The 26,772-nt window shown below is 44.3% G+C and overlaps 1 protein-coding gene across 2 annotated transcripts in view; it reads left to right on the top strand.

The window, feature by feature from the left end:
* LOC139277503 (probable phospholipid-transporting ATPase IIA) overlaps positions 1–26,772 on the top strand; it is a 174,355-nt gene that overhangs the window by 132,520 nt on the left and 15,063 nt on the right. For both annotated transcript variants that reach the window (XM_070896037.1, XM_070896036.1), the window contains exons 22-25: positions 8,355–8,419; positions 10,236–10,391; positions 12,654–12,718; positions 21,709–21,817. In XM_070896037.1, coding sequence (XP_070752138.1) covers positions 8,355–8,419; positions 10,236–10,391; positions 12,654–12,718; positions 21,709–21,817 — 395 coding nt within the window. The remainder of the gene's footprint in view (positions 1–8,354; positions 8,420–10,235; positions 10,392–12,653; positions 12,719–21,708; positions 21,818–26,772) is intronic.

Below are 26,772 nucleotides of genomic sequence, written 5' to 3'. Positions count from 1 at the left end.
ACAGACACTGACAGACAGAGAGTGAGAGAGAGACACACTGACAGACAGAGAGATAGAGACACACGGGGGGGGGCAGTCCCAGCACGCTGTTGGAGGGCTCCCGGTGCTGCAGTCGGTAAGTAGAAAATGTTTTATTGATTTTTTTTTATTTTTAAAATTTTTTATTAATTTTTTTTCATTTATTTATTGGTTGATTTATTGATGTATTTATCATTTATTATTGATGATGGCTCTTTATTTGTAAAACTGAAGTGTTTAACGTTTGTAAACTTCCCTTAAACCCCCCCCCCCTTCCCTACGCCTGATTTGTAACCTACGCCTGATTTTCTAAGTGTATGCAAGGTTTTTCTGAGCGTACAAAAATCTACACTTACTCCATTCTAAGTTAGTTTGGAGTAAGTTTTCACTGCCTAAACTTTCAAAACGGGCGTAAGTGGCCAGACACGCTCCCTTTTGAAAAACAAAATCTATTCCAAACTGAAACTGTTCTAACTGACTAGAACTGGAGCAAACTAAATACCGAGTATTGCCATTTGTAAGATACACCATTCTAAACCAGTTGCTTCAAAAAAACAGGAGCAACTCCGGCCGAAACTTGGCCCCATAGAAACATAGAAAATAGGTGCAGGAGTAGGCCATTCAATAAGATCATGGCTGATCATTCCCTCAGTACCCCTTTCCTGCTTTCTCTCCATATCCCTAGATCCCTTTAGCTGCAAGGGCCATATCTAACTCCCTCTTGAATATATCCAATGAACTGGCATCAACAACTCTCTGTGGCAGGGAATTCCACAGGTTAGCAACTCTCTGAGTGAAGAAGTTTCTCCTCATCTCAGTCCTAAATGGCCTACCCCTTACCCTAAGACTGTGTTTGCAGCAAGATCCCACACTGCCAAAGTAAATTATACCAAGGCCTGTTTGGTAAACCAGAAATTCAGTAGTGCTAGAATTATAGTTAAAAAGGAGCTAATACATAAAGGTGCTCCCTTGCTTATTATCTTAACTAATACATTTGCCACAAACCTCTGCATTCCTTGCTTTAGTTCTAAATTACTTGCTGAAGCCAAAGTTTTGTTAAGCTGGAGTTTATTGAATATGGTCCTGCTGTACCAAGCGACTTTAATGTGTTCGTTCAGTAGATTGGATCTAAAACAGCTGACTCACTGATCAAGTGTGAGCAGCAAGGACCAGATCTCACCAGGTGCACTGGTCAGGTACTCGCAGACCCATGGAGCTTGATTTTTTTTTTGTTAGAGACATAGGGAGGGGCGAGGCCCTGGAGGGATTTGAAAAGAAGGATGAGGATTTTAAAATCGAGGTATTGCTCAACCTGAGCAAATGTAGGTCAGTGAGCACAGTGGCGATGGGTGTACGGGACTTAAAGCGAGTTAGGATACAGACAGCAGAGTTTTGGATGAGTTCAAGTTTATGGACGGTGCATATTGGGAGGCCAGCCAGGAGAGCATTGATATAATCAAGTCTAGAGGTAACAAAGGCATGGATATGGATTTCAGAAGCAGATGAGCTCAGACAGGGCGGAGATGAGCAATGTTACAGAGGTAGAAGGAGATGGTCTTGGTGATGGAGAGGATGTGGGGTCAAAAACTCAGCTCGTGGTCAAATAAGACGCCATGGTTGCGAACAATCTGGTTCAGCCTGAGACATTGGCCAAGAAGAGGGATGGAGTCGGTGACTAGGGAACGGCGTTTGTGGTGAGTGAAAAATGTAGCAGTTCTGGGGTAGTAGTAATTGTGAGGGAATAAGCCAGTGCAAAGTGTAAAAGTGGAAGTAGATAAGGTACATTGATGTATGTGGCTTTGATTGGAGGAGAGAGATGGAATGTGGGGATGGCAAGTTTTGCTTGTGCTCAGAACATAGCAGGGCTGTGCGAAGAGTAAGAAAGCTGTGAATGGGATTCTTACTTTAGTAGCTCTGGTCTAGTCATTGAATTTTTTCCAATATTGCTGCCGATATATCCGCTGCCCACTGTTGCTGGCTTGTCTACAAGGAACAGCACCTTATGCCTCCTGGTCACCGCCTCCACCAAGGCTCCCACAGCACTGAAAATTAAAGCACAATCAAAATGTATTTAAAGGCACATAGAATCTTCGAATGATACAGCACAGAAGGAGGCCATTCGGCCTTTGTGCCTGTGCTGGCTCTTTGGTAGAGCTAACCAATTAGTCCCACTCCACTGCTCTTTCCCCATAGCCCTGTAATTTTTTTTCTACCACCCTTTGAGGCAGTGCATTCCAGATCACAACAACTCGCAATTTATACCTTCACCTCCCATTAACCCAAGATGCATCCCATCCAGACCGTGTGACTTTTCTACTTTGAGGACTGCCAACCTTTTAAGTACCTCTTTATCTATTTTTATCCTATCCAATATCGCTATTGCCTCCCCCTTTACTACTACATTGGGAGCATCTTCTTCTCTAATGAAGACTGATGCAAAATACTCATTAACTACATCTGCCATGTCCCTCTGCCTTCACAAGAATATCTCCTTTTTAGTCCTCAATCGGCCCCACCCTTTCTTTGACTACCCTTTTACTATTTACGTGTTTATAAAATACATTTGGCTTCCTTTTTATGTTAGCTGTGATCTATTCTCGTACTCTTTGCTCCTCTTATTACCTTTTCTAGATCTCTATATTCAGCTTGGTTCTCTATTATGAACATTACATTTATCATAAGCCGTCACCTTCTGTCTCATTTTAACTCGGTGGGGCCAAGTTTGGCCTGAGTTGCTCCTGTATTTTTGGAGCAACTGGTTTAGAATGGAGTATCTTAGAAATTGCAATTCTCGGCATTTAGTTTGCTCCAGTTCTAGTCAGTTAGAACAGTTTCAGTTTGGAACAGATTTTATTTTTCAAAAGGGGGCGTGTCCAGCCACTTACGCCCGTTTTGAAAGTTTAGGCAGTGAAAACATACTCCAAACTAACTTAGAATAGAGTAAGTGCAGATTTTTGTACGCTCAGAAAAACCTTGCCTACACTTAGAAAATCAGGCGTAGGGAACGGCGGGAGGGGCGAGAGAAAGAGAAGTTTACAAATATTAAACACTTCAGTTTTACAAATAAAGAGCCATCATCAATAATAAATGATAAATACATCAATAACTCAATCCAAAAAAAATTAATAAGAAATAAAATAAAATAAAATAAAATTTAAAAATCAATAAATAAAAAATTGAGTTTCTACTCACTGACTACAGCACCGGGAGCTCTTCAACAGCGTGCTGGGACGGGGTCCCCCCAGTGTGTGTCTCTCTCTGACTTGGTCAGTGTCTCTCTCTCTCTCTCTCTCTCTCTCTCTCTCTCTCTCTCTCTCTCTCTCTCTTCTGTCTGTGTGCCTCTCTCTCACTCTCTGTCTGTCAGTGTCTCTCTCTCTGTCTGTCTGTGTGCCTCTCTCTCACTCTCTGTCTGTCAGTGTCTGGGTTTCTGACAGCGAGGAGTGGGAAGGGGAGGGGAGGGGAGAGGAGAGGGAGGGGTAGAGGAGAGGGAGGAGGCTGAATGGGCCCGGCCGACGTGAAGAAGCCGGGCCCAAGCAAGATGCCGGGCGGGCGGGCCCCGCCGATGTAAGAGGGAGCGGACCGGAGTTAAAGGTAGGTGGCCGGGGGAAGCTGGAACTGGGGGGGAGTGGAGCGGAGCGGGAGCTGGCAGGGGAGGAGCGGAATGGGAGCTGGGAGGGGTTGGAGTGGGAGCTGGGGGGGGGGGGGGGTGGTGGGTGGGAGCGGGAGCTGGAGGGGGGGGGGTTGGTGGGTGGGAACGGGAGCTGGAGGGGGGGGGTTGGTGGGTGGGAGCGGGAGCTGTGGGGGGGGGGTCAGTGGAGCGGGAGCTGGGGGGGGTCAGTGGAGCGGGAGCTTGGGGGGGGGGGGGGGGGAGGTCAGTGGAGCGGGAGCTTGGGGGGGGGGGGGAGGTCAGTGGAGCGGGAGCTGGGGGGGGGGAGGGTCAGTGGAGCGGGAGCTGGGGGGTGGGTCAGTGGAGCGGGAGCTGGGGGGGTTGGTCAGTGGAGCGGGAGCAGGGGCGGTGGGTGGGAGCAGGAGCTGGGGGGGGCGGTGGGTGGGAGCGGGAGCTGGGGGGGGTGGCGGTGGGTGGGAGCGGGAGCTGGGGTGGGTGGCGGTGGGTGGGAGCGGGAGCTTGGGGGGGGGGGGGTGGCGGTGGGTGGGAGCGGGAGCTGGGGGGGGTGGGTGGGTGGGAGCGGGCAACGGAGCAGGAGGTGGGGGGGTTGGGAGCTGGCAGCAGAGCGGGAGCTGGGGGGGGGTGGTCAGCGGAGCGGGAGCTAGTGGGGGAGCGGGCAGTGGAAACTGAGCTGGGCAGGGGGGGCGGAGCGGGAGCTGAGGGAGTGGGAGGTGGGAGAGCGGGCAGCGGAGACTGAGCTGGGCGGGGGGGCGGAGCGGGCGCTGAGGGAGCGGGTGCGGAACGGGTAGTGGAATGGGAGCTGGGGGGGTTGAGAAAGCCAGAAGGGAGCGTCAGCTGAACAGGGGAGGAAGCTGGAGCCAGAGCAGGAGCTGGACGAGGGAGGTGCAGCCTGATCTTCGCCGCCCCAGTGAGCCCATTTGGCCAGGGTTAAGGGTTGTGTGCTTCGGGCCCCTCCCACACAGTTTCGGGCGCCTGGAGCTACTGCACATGCGCGCCCACTGTAGCGCGCCTGTGCAGAGGTCCCAGCACTGATTTCAGCGCAGGGACCTGGCTCCGCCCCCCACAGCTCGTGCTGCGCCGCGCCAAGCTCCAAAGGATCTGCAGGGAGCCGGAGAATCTGCAGGTATTTTTTTGACGCACTTTCGGGCGCGAAAAACGGGCGTCCAGGTCGGGGCTGCGCCGTTTTAGGCGCGGCCCGAAACTTGGGCCCTATATCTTCAGTCATCCAGAGAGCACCAGTTTTGGATACCCTTCCTTTCTGCTTCATGGGGATGTGACTACTTTGTAGCCGAACCATCTCCTCTTTGAAGACCTCCCATTGTTCAATGACTATTTTGCCTATCAATTTCTGATTCCAATGCACCTGGGTCAGATCCCTTTACAACTCACTGAAGTTAGTCCCCCTCTAGTTGAATATTTTTAAACTTGATTGTTTTTCGTCCTTTTCCATAACTATCTTAAACCTAATGATATTATGACCATTATTCTCCAAATGCTCTCCCACTGAAACATGTTCCACCTGCCCCACTTTATTCCAGAGAACCAGATCCAGCACCGTTTCCTTTCTCGTTGGGCTGGAAACACGCTGATCAAGAAAGTTTTCTTGTACACATTTCAGGAATTCGTCCCTGTCTTTGCCCGTTACACTGTTACTATCCCAGTCTATATTAGGATAATTGAAATCTCCCATCATCACTACTCAGTAGTTGTTGTAGTTTCTGTAATTTGCCTACAAATCTGCTCCTCGATCTTCTTCCCACTTTTTGGTGGCCTAAAATATACACCCAGTAGTGTAATAGCTCCTCTACTAATTCTAACCAAATAGATACTGCCATTGACCTCTGAATTACACTATCCCTTTCCAGTGCCATAATAGTTTCTTTGGTCAATACTGCCACCCCCATCTTTTTTTCTATCCATCCATGCATTAAAATCATATTTAATAACTGTCAGCTTCTGATCATTTACATTAGAGCATGAAGACCTCAACTTAACTTGAAATATATAATCGTTCAAAAAGCAAGGAAATGAGATTGTTACCAATGTGCCGCGTCATAGATCAGTTCAATGTGAGCCCCCAGGATACACCACATAGCAAGCTCCCAGTTTCACCGATCACCTTGGTATCGTACACCTGCACAGAAGTGCAGCTATTGATGGTGACCTCGGGGTTACAATGTTTCGAAAGCTAGCATGAAATAAGCTCCAAAAAAATCAAAACATGTTTACTGCAAGACAAAATGGTATTTTTAGTGTAAAAATGATTAACCTCTGTTTGTAAACTGTAATAAAGTGGATGTAAAATGTAAACTGATCAAAGGCAGTAGTCCCGCTGGCATTAAACAGCGCCACCTTCTGACTACAAGAAGCAGTGCCCTGGTGCAACAAATACAGGTCCAACAGTATACTAAACTGTACTTTTATTTAGGTTCTTTCATTATTTTTCTCCCCTTTTTTTCCTGGGATTGTGACTTCTGCTTGGTTATAGTTCCTCAGTTGCTAGCAGCCCTCTGATACCTCGATAAAGTGGCCATTCTTCAAGCGTACACCCAGACCACGAGTGTTAGCAGGACATTTCTTCAGGTGGGGAGAGCAGGAGCAGTGGATCACAGCTGAGCCCAATCCTGCCCGCAGCCAGCTTCCACACGCATGCACTTACCCGCACTGGGTAGCAATCAAGACTGGAAGCTGTTAGTGGTTTCCACCCCTCAACTCTTTCTAACTCAGGGCTACTGACGCTAATTCTAGAACCTCCAATGCCTGAGATCAGCTAACTCGACACCCACCCAGGATCAGACCATGGCCTTTCTGTTCTGTGTGACAAAATCATATGGATTAGTAGTGCCCATGTAGAGGAGTGAAACACATCATCTGGGTATAGCATTTCCTTAACTAAAAGCTAGGTGACACTGTTGCATATCACAAATTACTCAATATTTACTAAGGAGCTGAATGTGATTGGCATCTCTGATTTAAATAACATTAATTATCCGAGATTCTATTGAAAATGCTGTTCTCCCAATTCTCCCAATCATCAGTTTGTAAACTGTAAGAATGTGGGTGTAAAATGTAAACTCTAATAAAAGGCAGGACCAGCAGTGCCACCTGCATTAAACAGCGCCACCTTCCGACTACAAGATGGCAATTCCCTGGTGCAACAAACACAGGTCCCACTGTATACAAAACAGCAACCCAACATGCACGTACTGATACAGAGGTCAGTACATGCATGTAAATATTTGTACTGCAAGCAGACCTCTTGTGGCATTGTTCATGGTAAAATGCGAGCCTGGATTTTCCATTCTTCTAGGGTCAGCATAATTTGCATAATCTCAGAAGCTTTCAGCGTGGAACGTGCCTGTGACTGGCAATGGCTCGCCTGTTGCTGGGTTGGCAGTTGTGTGCTGCGGCAGGATTTAAATGCCTGACACAACTTAAAGGAGGAAGCGCTGTTGTGTATAAGGCAGCACCCTTTTGCAAACATATGTGCAGACAGTTAAGAAGGGTACAGAACATCCGTTTTCTCCAATGGAGCGAGCGAGGCACAGGGCAGAGGTTCTCTTTAGGACCCACCGGCAAAGTGCCTAACAATGATGGCAGGAGGTGGCAACCAGTGAGAGTGCCAACACTAACCGTGTGTCACTGGAGGCAATACGGGAAGAAGTTTAATTACCTTACCAGATTAGCAATATTATATTCCATTAATTCAGTGCACAAAGCATCCAAAAAGCTTACAATTACATTCCTCTCTCAGTATTTTAAATTACTTTCAATGCCTGCTATGAAAACTCACTATGTACATGGTACACAACACTACCAGCCTTCCCCTGGAAGTGTTTGTTTACTCACATCCTTTCAAGGATTTGGGCCAAAGTAATCATCATTTAATATAGTTGCATGATGCATTTACATATCATCGCAGCCAATGGGAGCTGCATTCTGACACATGGTTATCACTGAATATCATTGACAATTGCAACCTCTCACTTCTACTCTGGTTGCAGGAGAAGACAGCTCATAACTTAAGTGAAAAAGAGCAGCAAGTCTCTCTACTAATGCTGTATGAGGAGCAAGCTCTGCGAATCCTGGGAGTAGAAACCAACGATGATATTGGAGATGGGGAAGGGAGACGATTGGCCTGGGTTTGAGCAGGGCTGGTGGAGAAAGGCTTGGTCAGGAAGTCTTTTGTAAAGGGAGAGGGAAGGGAAGAATGGACATTTGGTTAAAGAGCTGCTTGTGGAAACGAGGTGTGATGCTTTTAGGTCAGCAAAATCTTGGGAGGAGTGGGTGGAGCGGGGTGGGGCAGGGGGGAGAACATTTATATTTTAATTTATCAGAGTAAATTAAAACAAAGTATGCTGCAAATCTATCATTCACTTTAAGCTCCAGAGATTTAATTGAGTGGTTTGTGGTATGTATGTTGTACAACACACTGGGTGCTGTATTTACTCACTGAGCTATCAGGCAGACTGTGTTATGATCGTTTAAAAAAAAAACACTTTTGTATCTGAAGATGATTGCAATGGTGTCTACAATCCTCTTAAATGTCCTCCATCCTGTCCTGATATTAAATAGGAATAACATGAACTGCCCTACTCAGTAATCATACTATACCAATAGAGGCCGAGAAGTATGTTGTACATAATGTAGGAACTAGTCTTTGTTAAATTTAAAACTTTGGATCTAAGATATCCATGTTTCATTGCAGGTGATGGAGGAAATGATGTCAGTATGATCCAGGCTGCTGACTGTGGAGTGGGGATTGAAGGCAAGGTAAGGATATTGGGATTCAGAAAGCCATCGGTGTGTTTAGCTTTTCATACGTTGGGAGCTGCTCTGTTAATGGTTTGTCCTGTTTATACTGGTAATCTAGGTCAAATTAACTCGCATAATGATTTACAATGTGATTTGCAATGTGCAGATATGAACGAAACAAAACTCATGGATTGGGTTCACACCAGCACTTACTCGGACATATAGGGTTGGTTACATACTTGATGTGGACTCGCCTGACTCTATCTGCTACATTCCTTGATTGGGCCAAGGTCCATGCTGCATGTTTCCAGACCCTTAACTGATGTGTTTCCACAGCCTTTTATATTAAATTATGACTTATTTTGTGTACACAGTGTGCTAAATAATCAACAGACAGCACACTTCATAAAGTATTTTTATTGTGTAAAGTTCTTTTGAGAAGTTTAGATTTGCTGAGGTACTGTGCGAGTGATTTTAGGTAAACCCATAGACAAAGAACAGTATAGGTTCAATGTGGAGTTGCTCCACCAAAACTGCTTTTATAATGTGCTGCGCTGGTGGCGTCCATTCCCAAAGCACGGGCCTCATGTAGCTGGCTGATTCTCAGTTTTAGTGAGTCCTAGCAAGTTTACTTTTAGGTTGCAGCTGGTTGTGCCAGGAGCCAGCATCACTATTGCAGGACTGAACGCAATCTTATAAGCAGCCTGAGCATATGTGCCTATTGTAAGTGAGGCAACGCCACAAACTTAAACTGAGTCAGGGTCTTCAGAGACCCTGTATGAGAGAACTAGAGGGCTGTTGCGGAATAGCATACCCACGGCTGTCAGCTTTGTAAAGCCAAAACCTAGAGTGATTTATTTAAAAGTACAATTTTCAAGGCTTTAATGGATCAACTCCAGTGCTTATATTTTATAGTTTCAACAAAAAAAAAATCAGGTTTCTGAGGGCGAAGCCAACTAGAAGAGCAAAGTATTTTCAAAGCAAAAGGTCACGGTCCAGAGAGACTGAGCGGTCACAAGAAACAGGAATTAAGTGACAAGGAGTGATCACTAGAGGCCACTTTCAAGGAGGAAAGGAGATGTGTAATTTTCAACTGGCAGATGCATGTAAGCAAAAGCATCTTCCTTCGGAAATCCGAGGAAAACTCAAAGAAATACCGTTTGGAAACCAGTTCAGTGCATATTTATTCTGAGTGTCAAGGCTCTGGAAGTGGACCAAAGAATAGGTTTAAAAAAAACACTCGGATCAAAACATCTTTACAAAATCTTTGTTTTCCTTAGCAACTTTACAAGCTAGATCTTAAGATAGTGGCTTGCACTGGCTTACTTTGAGCACTGTTTAATGAATATAATTATTTAGGTGTGTCACACTGATTGACACATTGGCCCCTGGTTGACCAATGCTTTTAGAAATAATACTAACTGGAGTAGATTTGGATTTCCGTTTGCATTAATTTAGTTGTTTTATCTGGTGTGATATAAAGTAGAATGGAATAAATGCTGCTTACACTAACTGTATGACTCTTGTAATCTGCCAGAATTCTAATGGCACAAATATGACTGTGCTTAGACTTGGATTTAAGTCATGAAATGAGGTGGTGTAGTGGCTTAGAATTCACTCCTTTAATCTCTGCCACTTGGGTTTGAATCTTTTCCACATTGGTAGAGTGAGATTGCTCAAGTGGCTTCTTTCATTGCCTCGATCACCTGAAAATGTTTTTTTTCTCCCTTGTTCCAAGTTGTTTGTCAGAAACTATACTTTTCTTAAGTTTTCATTTTAAGATAAACCCACACTGCTGAACAAAGTCATATATTTTTCTTTTTAACTTCTTTAGGAAGGAAAACAGGCATCTTTGGCATCAGATTTCTCGATAACTCAGTTCAAACACCTTGGTAGATTGCTGATGGTTCATGGGCGTAACAGCTACAAGAGGTCCGCTGCTCTCAGCCAGTTTGTGATCCACAGGAGCCTGTGTATCAGTACAATGCAGGTAACCAAACCTCCGTCTTCTTCAAGACAGATGCTTGATTTAACTTAAGTAAGAAGATATTAAAAAGTGACAGGTTTGCACAGGTAACACAATGCTGCTGGAAATACATAGGTCAGTCAGCATCTGTAATAACAAATGGCAGATTTTGAGTATGTACACTTCATTACATTTGTATATATAATATAGAAAATGATTTCAAATCAAATATTACTTCAAAATAAGCACAGCACGTGTGACTTTAAAATGAAGGTTGAAAGTCCTAGTCCAATTTTATATGATATGTATATATTATATTTCCATTTCACTCAACACCCTTTCATCTGTCCTCCATGGGTTAGCAAAGGAGAAAGGCGGCCAGAGTGGGAGAGCATAGAGAAAGGGCAAGTTTTCCTCAACCAACTTTGGGTGGGGGGAGTGGGGTGGGCATTAATCTGTGTGCAGCAGTTACTTTTATTTTTATTAAGGACAATAATAATCTCAATCCCAGAAGTGGCTCCCTGGCGGGCTAATGAGGAAAGAGAGTGCTTGGTCGAGTACAAAACTCTACAGTTCAGAAGGTACCAGGTTCAATTCTCCATTGTGCTGACTTAGCTGATTGAGTGAGTATAGCAGTTGTCATGTTACAATAGGCTTCAGTGCTTCTGAATTCGGGAGGGGAGAAATCAGTCAGGGTTGCTGCACTTGACCAGTATCCTGATCGCACTCTTTTTTTTTTAAACCTTTCTCCAATTCCTGGAGAGAAAGTTTACATGTTGGACAGACTTGTAAATTGGGGCAGTTCTCACCCAATTGTATTTGGAGTAGTTGCTGCAGGGGTGTGGGTGGAGGGAGATTAAAAGGGGAATTATTCTCTGGGGAGTAGCATGCTGTGAGCAAGTAGAATATTTGTGTGTCCTGTATCTAATTTTTTGCTTTGCTTTCAATTACAACAGACTGATTTTCTTGTACTAACCATTGCATTCACATGAAATTGCCATAACAACAGTCACTGATGTGAAACATTACTTCATTTGGCCGATTACATGATTAGATGTATAATGGGAATTGAATATTCGCATATCAGTTTTATAGTTTGGTTAAGAGCGTGTGGCTATAAATGGTATTGTTTTGAGTTTCAGCTTCTGGTACAGAAATAGCAACGATCAGGTTTTCATTTAAGTGGAATTTAAGTCTGTTGTTATGAGTTTATTTGCAACTACAACAGTGGTATTGGAGTCCTTTATAAGTATAATATACACTAGTGGAGATCTGGCAAAGATTTGTGTTGTGTTATAATAGGTGAGCAAAGTCGTCTGCCATCTGCCAGAACGCAGGAATTCCATCAAAGTGTGTTTCTAAAAATTATTTTTATTACTTTTTTCCCAACCTCTGCCATGCAGTGCTAGCCTAGCCACAGGCTGGGAAAGTCAGGGGCTCATTATTTATTGAGCCTTGCACAAGATAGCTTCATGGCATTGTATAGAAGTAGAAAAACAGTCCTAAATTTTAAAGGATAAAAGACAATGAATTTATTTTATATGCCATTATACAGATTGGTGATAGACTTGGTTTGTCGTCGCCCCTTCCTGCCCTGCCCCGCTTTGGTTGCTGGTACACAACTGGTATTGGTCTATTATAAGACCACTTCAATCCAATTGTCACACAGTATCTCAGTTTGAGGCTTTTAGTGGTCTCGGTAAGCAGACTTATGCTTGTCAGTAAGGATTTTTTAAATACCACAGTGTTGCTGACAATCCCATTGTCATTCATGATTTATTAGTTTTTGCACATTTATTTTTAAAAGTACACAATTCGGGGGATAGAAGGGAATGAGAGAAATATTTGTTCTCTTCCTTCATCTATGTGAATAACGTGCATTAAAACAATAAATGGTTAATGGCAGTATGGACATTGGCAATTGATTAAACAAGGTTAGAGTGGTCTTTTAAATATTGGCAGCGGTGATCTTCTCTGCCTTACCCTCACCCACTGAGAAAGGCAAGGAGATTTCCTGTCTCTCCCACTACCAGTCTGAATCCAGCTGCTGGGAGATACTGAGCTGGTGCATTGATACACTGTATTCCTGCCATCCTTGGGGCCAGGCACAACCCTCGATAATTTGACTAGTAGCGATGTGGACAATCACAGTTGTGACTCCATTTCACCACGGGCCCACTAATATTTTCTGTAATAGTCTGTTACAAATTCAGATGCAAATATGTCCAACTTAGATGCCTGTTAAATATGGTTCCATTTGTTACCTAACTCTCGATCTTTCCGCAGGCTGTTTTTTCTTCAGTATTTTATTTTGCTTCCATTCCTCTGTACCAAGGTTTCCTTGTTATAGGGTAAGTAGGTTGTGTTTATTATATAAGGATTGATGCAGCTTCTCTGCCAATTACTGTAAATAATGAAAATTGATAAATGCTCTATCTGATTCAGATCTATTTTGAGATTAGCTTTTATGTCCATTTTTATAATTATTGAGTAACATGTTAAGAATTTCCTGTTTAGCTGGTTCCTGATGCTGTCTTGAAGGGCAAGTAAAGGTGTGTGCCTCCAAGTGACCATTTTAAGTGCACATTTCCTGGTTGCCTGTATTTGTTGGGGAATGGTACGCTGGGCAGGGGGAGCTACAAACTGCTCTTTAAAAGAAAACAATACTTGATGTGTTAGCTGAAATGCTGAGCAGCAATTTGCTGTGTTTTTTCCTCACAGCAAACAGTTTATATTTTAAAATACTGTACTATGATCATCATCAACAAATAATGCAAAGAAACATGCTTTGTCATACAATATTTAAAAATTATAGACAAGTGCAGAGCTTCCATTGTTTACAGTAAGTCGGATATTACAGTAATTGGTAGGGAAAGCATTATTCTACCATTTGATGTATGACGTATTATTTTGCTTGTAATGTGAAGTCATGTCACTTCAAGGTCACAAAGTCTAATTTTTGAGTGAAAAGATTCCCAAATATTCAGAGTTCAATTGTTACTTGATCATGAAACTTTGCAAATTATGTTTGTCAGTTTTAGGCTCCAGCTCAGAAGTACATTATAGTTGTAGATTATTTTACATCTGTAATGAGCTCGGATATAGAAGTGTGATGTCCACATGCATTTCATCCACCGCAGGAGATTCTTGGATACATTGATGGCCCCGTGGATCTCCTGTGGTATTGCTCGTGGATGATCTGCTTTCAAGGATAGGATTGTAATATCTGTACCATGTAATTGAGAATGTATTATTCTGTTAATGTGGATCTGTGTCGCTTTGAGACCACAAAATCTAATTGTTATTAAACTAATATTGGTTCAAAGGTCATTTAGAATTTAATCTGGAAACTTTGGGATTGGAAAGTGGTTTGGAATACACTTGTCAATTTCAGCCTACAGCTCAGTAGGACGTATCAAGAACGTAAGAAATAGGAGCAGGTGTAGGCCATTTGGCCCCTCGAGCCTGCTCCACCATTTAATAATATCATGGCTGATCTGATCATGGACTCAGCTCCACTTCACTGCCCGCTCCTCATAACTCTTTATTCCCTTATCGTTCAAAAATCTATCTCCGCCTTAAATATATTTCAATTACCCAGCCTCCACACTCTCTGGGGCAGAGAATTCCATAGTTTTACAACCCTCCTCATCTCAGCTTTAGATGGGCAGCCCTTTAGTCTGGGACTATGTCCCCTAGTTTTAGTTTTCTCTATGAGTGAAAATATCCTCTCTGCATCCACCTTGCCGAGGGCACTCATTATCTTATATGTTTCAATTCTTCTGAACTCCAATGAGTATAGGCCCAACCTATTCAACCTATCTTCATGTCAACCCCCTCATCTCTGGAATCAATCTAGTGAACCTTCTCTGAACAGCCTCCAATGCAAGTATATCCTTCCTTAAATACGGAGACTAAAACTGTACGCAGTATTCTAGGTAATCATTTTAAGATTATTTCCACCGGAGGCTATAGATCAGAACTCAGGGTGAAATATGTGTGTTTTAAGTGTTCTTTGCTAAGATTTTCGATGTGTTTGGGTCAGGCATTGTGATCTCTGTTAATAAGTATTTTATGTTAGTAGAGGAGCTTCTCTTCATATTTCAAATGATTGGCTTTATTTTTGCATAGATTGTTGGAACAAATTTGCATATGATCCAATAACCTGCAAGAAATTTGCTTGGATTAAATTTACCTATAGTTAAGTGCAACATGAAGTATGACACCTGAAGTATGATGGACAAGAAATACTGTACATGCACCATTTTAATTATATTATAACTAGTGATTCTCCTGTGGTGTTACACATAGAAAAGCAGTGCTTTATAAGGACAGGAACATGATACCAAGTAAAACACAATATTATTCTGCTGCTAAAGTGTAGTGGGGTGCCATTTTAAGACTTTGTTCTAATTGTGATTATGTAAACACAGGATGAGTTAATTTAAAGGTTAATTGTTTTTGAGAAAGGAGAGTATGGCAAACCCAAGGTGGGATCACAGAAAATGCAGAGAGGTCTAAGTTAAGTTTGTAGTGCATGTGTATAAATGGACAAAGTGTGATTAACGAGGTTGGTGAGTTGCAGGTATAAGTAGCCACGTGGAATATGATGTAGTGGTGAGACTTGGCTTAAAAAAGGGGAAGATTGGATGCTTAATATTCCTGGAAACAAGGGGCCCAAGTTTCGGGCTGCGCCTAGAACGGCGCAGCCCCGACCTGGACGCTCGTTTTTCGCGCCACAAAGTGTGCCTAGAAAATACTTACCGATTCTCCGGCTCCTTGCAGGTCCTCTGGAGCTGGGCGCAGCGCAGCATGAGCTGTGGGGGGGCGGAGCCAGGTCCCTGCACTGAAAACAATGCCGGGACCTCTGCACATGCGCGCTACAGTGGGCGCGCATGTGCAGTAGCTCCAGGTGCCCAAAACTGTGTGGGGAGGGGCCCGAAGCACGCAGCCCTTAGCCCTGGCCGAATGGCCTCACTGGGGCTGCGTGGATAAGGCTGCATCTCCCATGCCCAGCTCCTGCTTCCTCCCGACCCGACCCCCGCTCTCCCCACTCCCCTGGACCGGATCCGACCCAACTACCGCTCCCACCCCGGACTCGACCCGACTCGCGCTCCTCCCTGCCCCTGGACCCGACCCGACTCACGCTGTCCCCCCGCCCCCGGACCCAACCCACTCGCGCTCTCTTCCCCCCCCCCCCCCCCCCTTGGACCCCGGACGCCGGACCCGACCCCAACTTCCTGTAAATCCGGTGCTGGGGTGGGCCCCGCCCAAAGTCTTGGGCCCAGCCTGGTCCGGCCCATTCAGCCTCCCTCTCCTTTCTCCTCTCCCTCCCTTCTCTCCCTCCCTCCTTCCCCTCCCTCCTCCTTCCCCTCCCTTCTTCTCCCCCTCCCTTCTTCTCCCCCTCCCTTCTTCTCCCCCTCCCTTCTTCTCCCCCTCCCTTCTTCTCCCCCTCCCTTCTTCTCCCCCTCCCTTCTTCTCCCCCTCCCTTCTTCTCCCCCTCCCTTCTTCTCCCCCTCCCTTCTTCTCCCCCTCCCTTCTTCTCCCCCTCCCTTCTTCTCCCCCTCCCTTCTTCTCCCCCTCCCTTCTTCTCCCCCTCCCTTCTTCTCCCCCTCCCTTCTTCTCCCCCTCCCTTCTTCTCCCCCTCCCTTCTTCTCCCCCTCCCTTCTTCTCCCCCTCCCTTCTTCTCCCCCTCCCTTCTTCTCCCCCTCCCTTCTTCTCCCCCTCCCTTCTTCTCCCCCTCCCTTCTTCTCCCCCTCCCTTCTTCTCCCCCTCCCTTCTTCTCCCCCTCCCTTCTTCTCCCCCTCCCTTCTTCTCCCCCTCCCTTCTTCTCCCCCTCCCTTCTTCTCCCCCTCCCTTCTTCTCCCCCTCCCTTCTTCTCCCCCTCCCTTCTTCTCCCCCTCCCTTCTTCTCCCCCTCCCTTCTTCTCCCCCTCCCTTCTTCTCCCCCTCCCTTCTTCCCACTCCCTCTCTCCCCTTGCTGTCAGAAACACAGACACTGACGGGGGTGGGCCTGTCCCAGCATGCTGTTGGACGGCTCCTGGTGCTGCAGTCGGTAAGAAGAAAATGTTTTATTTATTGATTTTGTTAATTTTTTATTAATTTTTTTGATTTATTGTTTGATTTATTGATGTATTTATCATTTATTATTGATGGCTCTTTATTTGTAAAACTGAAGTGTTTAATGTTTGTATATATTCAAAAGGGAGTTAGATGAAGTCCTTACTACTCGGGGGATCAAGGGGTATGGCGATAAAGCAGGAAGGGGGTACTGAAGTTTTATGTTCAGCCATGAACTCATTGAATGGTGGTGCAGGCTAGAAGGGCTGAATGGCCTGCTCCTGCACCTATTTTCTATGTTTCTATGTAAACTTCCCTTTTTAAACCCACCACCCCCCCCCCCCCCCCAATTCCCTACGCCTGATTTGTAACCTACGCCTGATTTTCTAAGTGTAGACAAGGTTTTTCTGAGCGTTCAAAAATCTTCACTTACTCCATTCTAAGTTAGTTTGGAGTAAGTTTTCACTGCCTAAACTTTCAAAATGGGCGTAAGTGGCTGGACACGGCCCCTTTTGAAAAAGAAAATCTGTTCCAAACTGAAACTGTTCTGACTAGAACTGGAACAAACTAAATGCCGAGAATTGCAATTTCTAAGATACACCATTCTAAACCAGTTGCTCCAAAAAAACAGGAGCAACTCAGGCCGAAACTTGGCCCCAAGGTTCTAAATATAAGCCTGTAGGAGAGAAGGAAAAAAGGAGGGTAGCCGTTTTGATGAAGGAAAATATTACAGTGCTATAAAGAGAGAATGTCCTTGAGGGGTCAAAGACTGAATCTATTTGGTTGGAGTTAAAAAAACAGTAGAGGAGCTATATTATGATGTTTGGTATATTTTATAGGACATCAAACAATGGGAAGGAGATAGAGGAGCAGATTTGCAAGGAAATTACTGAGAGTTGCATGAGCTATATAGTAGTGATAATGGGAGATGATAACTATCTAAATATATTGAATGGGGACAGTGATTGTGTTAAGGGTAGAGAAGGGTAATGGGACGGTAAGGCTTTTCCGACCAGGTGCAGGTGGATAGGCCAACCCATCAGAAATTGCCCCCGAGTCGGGGATGGCGGAAACAGATTTCTGCCCCATCGAGCACGCGCCGACCCCTTACCACCTGGTGGCGACCCCTTTCCGCTCCTCAAAGGCCCCAACAGCTTTTCCCGGTGGGAAGCTGCCAGTGGCTGGGCGGTGGGTCTGCCCTTAAAGGGGAGGGCTCACTGCCACGTCCGCCATTTTATTTTAATTGTCAGCCGACTCTGAAGTCGGCCCAACAATGGCGGCCACGGGTTCCGCCGGGCCGCCAACAGGCAGCCCGCCACCCCTTCTTGAGTGCCGGACCACTGGCCCAGCCTAAGCCCTCCCTGGTGGCCCAGTGGGTGCCACTACAGTGGCTGCAGAGCTTGAGGTGAGGTCGGACCACCGAGGGCCAGGGCAGAGGCGAAGTCGGGCGGCCGAAGTAAGGGAGCTGGGGGAGGACGGGCCATCAAGAGCCAGGGCGAGGTTGGGTCGCTGAGGTAAGGGGGTGAGGTTGGGTTGCCGAGGTGGGGGAGTCCGGATTTCAGAATATTTTCCGGTTTCTGGACAACCCCGCCACGGAGCGGCCCGGTGTCCGGATTCCGGAACACTCTGAATTTCGAAACTGTGGATTTCGGACGCTCAACCTGTATTAACAGTAACTGGGTTGTCGGAGGAGCAGTGGGACTGATTAGAGACTAAAATGGAGATCTACTGGTGGAGGCAGAGGGCATGGCTGAGGCACTTTGCATCTGTATTTACCCAGGAAGACTGTGCCAAGCTATGGTCTAAACAAGGAGGTTGCTGGGATACTGAATGAGATTAAAAATAAATAAATAAAGAGGAGATACTACGAAGGCTGGCAGTGCTTGAAGTGGACACATCACCCGATCCTGATAGGATGCATCATAGGTGGCTGAGGGAAGGATAGAAATGGCCATTAACTTCTAATCCTCTTTTGATACAGGGATGGTGCCAGAGGACTGGAGAATAGCAAATGTTCAAAAAAGGGAAGAAAGATAAACACTGCAATTGCAGTACAGTCAGTTTAATATCCGTGGGGAGGTGGGGGAGCAGGAGGCTTTTAGAAACAATAATCTGGAAGAAAATTAACAGCCACTTGTACAAGCATGACTAATAATGGAGAGCCAGCACAGATTTATTAAGGGCAAATCATGTTTGACTAATTTGATTGAGATTTTGAGGAGGTATCAGGAAGGGTGGATGAGGATTGTGCAATTGATGTTGTGTATATGGACTTTCAAAAGGCGTTTGATGAAGTAAGACATATTAAGCTTGTTAGCAAAACTGAAGCCCAAGGGATAAGAGACAGTAGCAGTATGGAAACAAAATTGGCTAAGTGATAGAAAACAGAGATTTGTGGTGAATGGCTGTTTTTTGGACTGGAGGGAGGTATACAGTGGTGGTCCCCAGGTTTCAGTACTAGGACCACTGCTGCTTTTTATGTACACTGATGACTTGGACTTGGGGTTACAGTGCACAATTTCAAAATTTGCAGATGACACGAAGGTTGGATGTATAGTAAATGGTGAGGAAGATAGTAATAGACTTCAAGAGGACATAGACAGGCTGGGAGAATGGGTGGGCGCATGACAGATTAAATTCAATGCAGAAAAGTGTGAGTTGACACATTTTGGTAGGAAGAATGAGGAGAGACCGTACATGCTAAATGGTGCAATTTTAAAGGGGGTGCAAGAAGAGAGAGACCTGGGGGTGGCAACGTTTTAACTATGTCAGACATTTGGATTTCCTAAAGAATTTGCCAGTAAGGTAATCAATACCTCTTTAAATGAAATAAAACATCGAAACATCATTGGAATACAAGATTGGTCACAGAACAGTGAGGAAGATAGTAATAGACTTCAAGAATATACAAAACAGGCTGGTGGAATAGGCAAACACATGGCAGATGAAATTCAAGGCAGAGAAGTGTGAGGTGATACATTTTGGTAGGAAGAATGAGGAGAGACCATGCACACTTAATGGTACAATTTTAAAGCGGGTGTAAGAACAGAGAGACCTGAGCGTGTTTGTGCACGAATCTTTGATGGTGGCAGGACAGGTTAACAAAGCAGTTATTAAAGCACATGGGCTCTGGGGCTTTATAAATAGAGGCATCGAGTACAAAAGCCAGGGCACCACACTTTAGGAAGGACATGAAGGCTTTAGAGAGGGTACTGAAGAGATTTACTGGAATGGTTCCAGGGATGAGGGTTACAGTTATGTGGATAGACTGGAGAAGCTGGGGTGGTTCTCCATGGAGTAGAGAAGGCCAAGAGAAGATTTGATAGAGGTGTTTCAGATCATGAAGGGGTTAGATAGAGTAAATAAAAACAAACTGTTTCCAATGGCTGAAGGGTCGATAACCAGAGGGCACAGATTTAAGGTGATTGGCAAAAGAACCAGAGGCGACATGCAGCAAGTGGTTCAGATTTGGAATGCACCGTCTGATAGGGTGGTGGATACAGATTCAATAGTAGCCTTCAAAAGGGAATTGAATAAATATTTGCAGGAGGAAAAAATTGCAGGGATATGGGGAAAGATGGCGGGGAAGTGTGACTCACTGGATTGCTATTCAAAAAGCTGATGCAGACTCAATGGGCCGAATGGCCTCCTTTTGTGATGTACTATTCTATAATTTGTTTGTCGGATAGTCAGTTAAGAGCCTGCAGAATTTGTGGCTTCAGTATTTTATGTTTGTAAAGTTTTTTTGTTCATTAGAAAAAGTAAAGCACAAATACTTGCATTGGCCAGTGTCCCATTTGCTATCGGAAGTGTGCGAGACAAAGTGTGTGCATGTATAATATTTTTATAATATATAAATATATTCAGAACGGCTGTGGATTTGAACTTCAGGACTGCCTGTTTCTCAAATCATCACTATTTAGGGTTGAGTTAAGTTGAGTTGATGAAGAATCTGCAATGGCTTGCTCTTGCTGTAGCTGATTCTCGATGAATTCTCAAGAGCGATGGTGGATCTGCATAGCCCCACCCTGCCAGTTAAATGAGAATACAAAGGCTAGTTGCTATGGTCACAAAAGGAAAAGAGAATGTGAAATCTCAAAGTGAAACAAAATTAATCAAATTGAATTTAAGTGACAGTAATAAATGGTGAAAATGGAACCTGTTGTATGGGGTCCTCCATCTTGCCAAGAGCCAAGGAGTTTCTGTCACTAGTGGTGCTTGAGCTTGACTGATTGTGGCCATCTATTTTGGAAAGGTCACACATCACTAGGGAAGATTTTTAAACATCTTGTGATATTTAGCACAAATGTAGTCTTAACCTGTGAATTCACAAATTTATTAATCTGAGAATATTAAAATATGGGCAATGTCCTATCCACAAGACAAATCCGATTCAGCCAATTACCGTCCTATCGGCCTTCTTACAATCAGTAGCAAAGTGATGGTAGGAGCCATCAAAGAGCTATCCAGCAACATCTGCTCTCCAATAATGTGCTCAGTTCACGTTCTGCCAGAGCCACTTGGCTCCAGACCTTGATCCAGATATGGAAGCAAGAATTAGAGTAGCTGCTCTTGTTATCAAGGCAGTATTCGACCAAGTATAGCACCAAGGAATCAGAACAAAACTGAGCAAAGTTTAAGCCATACCTGGCTCAAAAGAAGATGATCATAATTGCTTGAGGCCAATTATCACAGCTCAGGACATTACTGAAGAAGTTCTTCAGGGAAATGTGATTATTCCTATCAGCTGCTTCATTACTGGCCTTCCCTCCATCGTAAGTGCAGGAGTGTGGCTGTTTGTTGATGATTCTACAGTGTTCCACTCACAAGAGCAGGGCAGATGCTGGGTAATTTGTGACAAATGGCTCACCTTCTGACCCCCTCAAAGAGTATCTTCAAGTCAAGAATGTGGTGGCAACTCACCAAGCTACTTCTACCACCAAAAAGGGTAAGAGCAGCAGGATCACGGGAACACCATCACCTTCAAGTGTCCCTCCAGTTACATACCATCCCGACCTGGTCATACACTGCACTCTTTCATTGTCACAGGGTCAATATACCCAAATTCCCGACCCAGCACCATCAGTACAAGAACTGTAGCAGAAGAAAGTCCACCATAATTGTATCAGGGCAATGGGGGCTGGGCAATAAATGCAGCCTTGCTAGTATCACTGCATTCTAAGGTCAAATATTTTTTTTAATCTTGAGGTCTTAGTTACTCTATTAAAGAAGAAAGGTGGTTTGTAGAGCTGAAAGGTGATATTTTATATCTATCTCCTCAGGTATTCCACAATTTACACGATGTTCCCAGTGTTCTCTCTCGTTCTGGACAAGGATGTTAAATCAGAAGTTGCAATGCTCTATCCAGAACTATACAAAGATCTTACCAAGGTACACACTGGAATCATTCTCTTTGTAATAAATTTCTTGTATAGCTTACATTATATTATTTCAATTTAAGTTTTAGAATTTTGCAAAATCCAGTTAAATCTATTTCGACTTGCAAATTTTATTTGTCTAAATTTGCATTGTATTAAATAAAACTAGATATATGTTTAAAAGAATTATTTGAAAATTATATTCCATATTTTTATCCTGGTACTTCAAAGAAAGAAAGACTTGCATTTATATAGCACCTTTCACGACCTCAGGACATCTCAAAGCACTTTACAGCCAACACCATTCTTGTAGAGTAGGAAAAAGAGGGCTTTTGTCACCATTGTAAAGTATTTTGCAAAACCTTTTTCCATTTTTGAACAGAGAAAGACGCAAGATACATTTATACTGCTGGATCTGCATGTTTTTTTAAAAAAAAGAAATGTTTTTATTGTGATATTGTGCCCATCAGGGTGAAGAATGTTGGTGCTGGGTATTGGCATACTCTTCTTTTCGTGCACCCAGTGTCAGCACCAAACACTCCCAAAGTCAGATACAACACAGTTTAGGTGCAGAGTAAAGCTTCAACTTTGCTGACCCAATAATGTGCCCCAATAGAGTTTCACCAATGGGACATATTTCTATTCCTGCAACAGCCATCCTCTGGCTTCTCAGAATGAGATGGCCGATTTAGCAGCAAATCGCAAGTTATTTCGACCTGGTTTTAAATGCATATTCAGAGAAAAATTTTGGAACCTTGATTTCACACTACAGCAGGTCCCAATGCCTATTGCAACTCAGCCACCAACAAGGTGGCAGAAGAATGGAGGTTTTAGAAAGAGCATACACTACTATGTGGAAACCATGATCAGATGCATCTTGATATATTTACTAAATAAATGGAATAAATATCATAGAAACATAGAAAATAGGTGCAGGAATAGGCCATTCGGCCCTTCGAGCCTGCACCACCATTCAATAAGATCATGGCTGATTATTCACCTCAGTACCCCTTTCCTGCTTTCTCTCCGTACCCCTTGGTCCCTTTAGCCACAAGGCCCATATCCAACTCCCTCTTGAATATATCTAACGAACTGGCATCAACAACTCTCTGCGGAAGAGAATTCCACAGATTAACAACTCTGAGTGAAGAAGTTTCTCCTCACCTCGGTCCTAAATGGCTTACCCCTTATCCTTAGACTGTGACCCCTGGTTCTGGACTTTCCCAACATCAGGAACATTCTTCCTGCATCTAACCTGTCCAGTCCCATCAGAATTTTATATGTTTCTATGAGATCCCCTCTCATTCTTCTAAATTCCAGTGAATACAGGCCCAGTCGATCCAGTCTCTCCTCATATATCATGTCAACCTTTCAATATAGATTTGACAATTTAATACACATTCTCACTGTCTCAGATATATCATATTCCCTGATATTCAGCAAAAACAACTACTTGCATTTATATGGTGCATGCTTGCATTTACATGAGACACTGAGCAGTGGCGTAAGAGTCAAAAGAGATGACTGAAGTCATAGTTAAAAAGAAATGTATTTTAAAGGTAGGGAGAGAGGCATCAATGTGAACAGATTGATTGGTGGGCGGGAAGGAATTCCAGAGGTGGCTGGAGGGTCTGTCACGAATGGAGAGGTTGTAAGAGGGGATGTACAGGAAGGCAGAATTGGAGGACTAAAGAGCCTACACTAAACAAGGTTGGAAGAGGTTGCAGAGGTATGGTGGGGCAAGATTATGAAGAGATTTAAAAAATAAATATATATATATATTCTCAAGATTTGGGCACCGCTGACAAAGCTGCCTCTATTGCCCCTTCCTAATTATGATAGCGAACATAAAGATTCAGCCACATTGTATGGGACCAATTGTTTGTAAGCTAGGTAGGGTACATTAGTGAACCAATTGGGTTTTTGTGACAACTTCATGGTAATTTTTTGTGGTGTTAGCCCACAAATTAGCAGATTTACTGAATTCAATTTTACTGCATGCTACTCTGGGATTAGTACCACAACCACAGCACACAGTATCCTGGCAAATATTGATTTGAACTCTGAGTTGGAACACAAGATCCAATAGAGGTTGGTAAGGACAGGTGGATGAACACGACTTTTTGCAGGAGAGAAGGAAGGTGGAGGAGTTTTGAATGAGTTTGCCTACGTGTAGGGTGTGATTCTGAAGGAGGGCATTGGAGCAGTCGAGTTTTAGAAACATAGAAAATAGGTGCAGGAGTATGCCATTCGGCCCATCTAGCCTGCACCGCCATTCAATGACTTCATGGCTGAACATGCAACTTCAGTACCCCATTCCTGCTTTCTCGCCATACCCCTTGATCCCCCTAGTAGTAAGGACTTCATCTAACTCCTTTTTGAATATATTTAGTGAATTGGCCTCAACAACTTTCTGTGGTAGAGAATTCCACAGGTTCACCACTCTCTGGGTGAAGAAGTTTCTCCTCATCTCGGTCCTAAATGGCTTCCCCCTTATCCTTAGACTGTGTCCCCTGGTTCTGGACTTCCCCAACATTGGGAACATTCTTCTTGCATCTAACCTGTCTAAACCCATCAGAATTTTAAACGTTTCTATGAGGTTCCCTCTCATTCTTCTGAACTCCAGTGAATACAAGCCCAGTTGATCCAGTCTTTCTTGATAGGTCAGTCCCGCCATCCCGGGAATCAGTCCGGTGAACCTTCGCTGCACTCCCTCAATAGAAAGAGGTTAGGAGATCAAAACTGTACACAATACTCCAGGTGTGGCCTCACCAAGGCCCTGTACAACTGTAGCAACACCTCCCTGCCCCTGTACTCAAATCCCCTCACTATGAAGGCCAACATGCCATTTGCTTTCTTAACCGCCTGCTGTACCTGCATGCCAACCGTCAATGACTGATGTACCATGACACCCAGGTCTCTTTGCACCTCCCCTTTTCCTAATCTGTCACCATTCAGATAATAGTCTGTCTCTCTGTTTTTACCACCATTTATCCACATTATACTTCATCTGCCATGCATTTGCCCACTCACCTAACCTATCCAAGTCGCTCTGCAGGCTCATAGCATCCTCCTTGCAGCTCACACTGCCACCCAACTTAGTGTCATCCGCAAATTTGGAGATACTACATTTAATCTCCTCGTCTAAATCATTAATGTACAGTGTAAACAGCTGGGGCCCCAGCACAGAACCTTGCGGTACCCCACTAGTCACTGCCTGCCATTCTGAAAAGTACCCATTTACTCCTACTCTTTGCTTCCTGTCTGACAACCAGTTCTCAATCCATGTCAGCACACTACCCCCAATCCCATGTGCTTTAACTTTGCACATTAATCTCTTGTGTGGGACCGTGTCAAAAGCCTTCTGAAAGTCCAAATATACCACATCAACTGGTTCTCCCTTGTCCACTCTACTAGAAACATCTTCAAAAAATTCCAGAAGATTTGTCAAGCATGATTTCCCTTTCACAAATCCATGCTGACTTGGACCTATCATGTCACCTCTTTCCAAATGCACTGCTATGACATCCTTAATAATTGATTCCATCATTTTACCCATTACCGATGTCAGGCTGACCGGTCTATAATTCCGTTTTCTCTCTCCCTCCTTTTTTTAAAAGTGGGGTTATATTGGCTACCCTCCACTCAATAGGAACTGATCCAGAGTCTATGGAATGTTGGAAAATAACTGTCAATGCATCCACTATTTCCAAAGCCACCTCCTTAAGTACTCTGGGATGCAGTCCATCAGGCCCTGGGGATTTATCAGCCTTCATTCCCATCAATTTCCCCAACACAATTTCCCGACTAATAAGGATTTCCCTCAGTTCCTCCTTACTAGACCCTCTGACCCCTTTTATATCCGGAAGTAACAAAAAGTATGAATCAGGGTTTGAGCAGTGATGATGGTGATGTAGGGCCAAAGGTGGACAATGTTGTGGAGGTGGATATAAACAGTTTTGGTGATGAATAGGATATGGAATTTAAAGCTCTGAACTGATGACACCTCTGTGAAGAACTTCAGGACTTTTTTTTTTACCGTTGGAGGTGTTCTATAAATGCAAGTTAATTGTTGATGAGCAGTCCACTGAGGTTGCCTGATTTAGTGTGAATTAGCAGCTGCGAGGGGGATGGATTTATACTAATGGCACAGAGTTTTTGGTAGGGCGAAATATGATGGATTTGAGGTGCATGCACCTCTTGCATCTGGAGTGTCTACCCCCGCAGAGGGGGTCAAAATTTCCAAGCAGCACCAAGGGGCTGACCGTTCAGACCCTCAACATTCTAGACTAAACGTTTCTTTAATTCAGAAGAGTCATTGGTTAATCAGTTAGCGCAGTCATGTACCCCATTTCCACCTACGTTCATCATGTAACGGGACAAGACCTGGCAGGATCTGTGGTGGATTACATCATTCCGCCAGTCTCGTCTCTCCTGGTGGGGGCAAAGGCCCATTCCCATTTCTGGCGGAATTTCATATACAACACAAAAGAGATGGAAACTTGGCTCAAATAAATCTCACCCCTAATTCCTCCCCTGCTCGCTCAAGTAGCCCTGAAACTATATTCCTAAAACAGTAGAATTTTCCAGGATCGCCTCATTAGCCAGAGTGAGAATACAGGAAAGTAATCCAACTGAGACGAGTGAGCATGAGTGACAGGCATGCTTTAGACTTGAACCTCTGTCCCATTGGATAACGACTACACCTACTGGGCCAGCGGTGAAATCTTCTGGAGTTTTTTTTCCCATTTTTCTGTCCTCCTGACCTGAAGATAGTGATCCCTGATGGTGTATAGCTGCACAGATGGCAACCAAATGTCTCAATCTAAATGGCCAATTCTTGATGTGTGAATTTAAAGAGTGAATTGACAGTGGAGGGGGAGCCATCACACCTAAGTCATCTTCATCCAATATCCACATGTGCACTTTCTAAGCTGGCACACCAGATAATGAAAGGAGCAGGAAGCC

This window comes from Pristiophorus japonicus, chromosome 12 (assembly GCF_044704955.1).
Source record: "Pristiophorus japonicus isolate sPriJap1 chromosome 12, sPriJap1.hap1, whole genome shotgun sequence".
In the NCBI taxonomy this organism is placed as follows: Eukaryota; Metazoa; Chordata; class Chondrichthyes; family Pristiophoridae; genus Pristiophorus; species Pristiophorus japonicus.
Note: the sequence above shows the minus strand (reverse complement) of the source record. Positions and strands in the feature narration are given on the sequence as shown.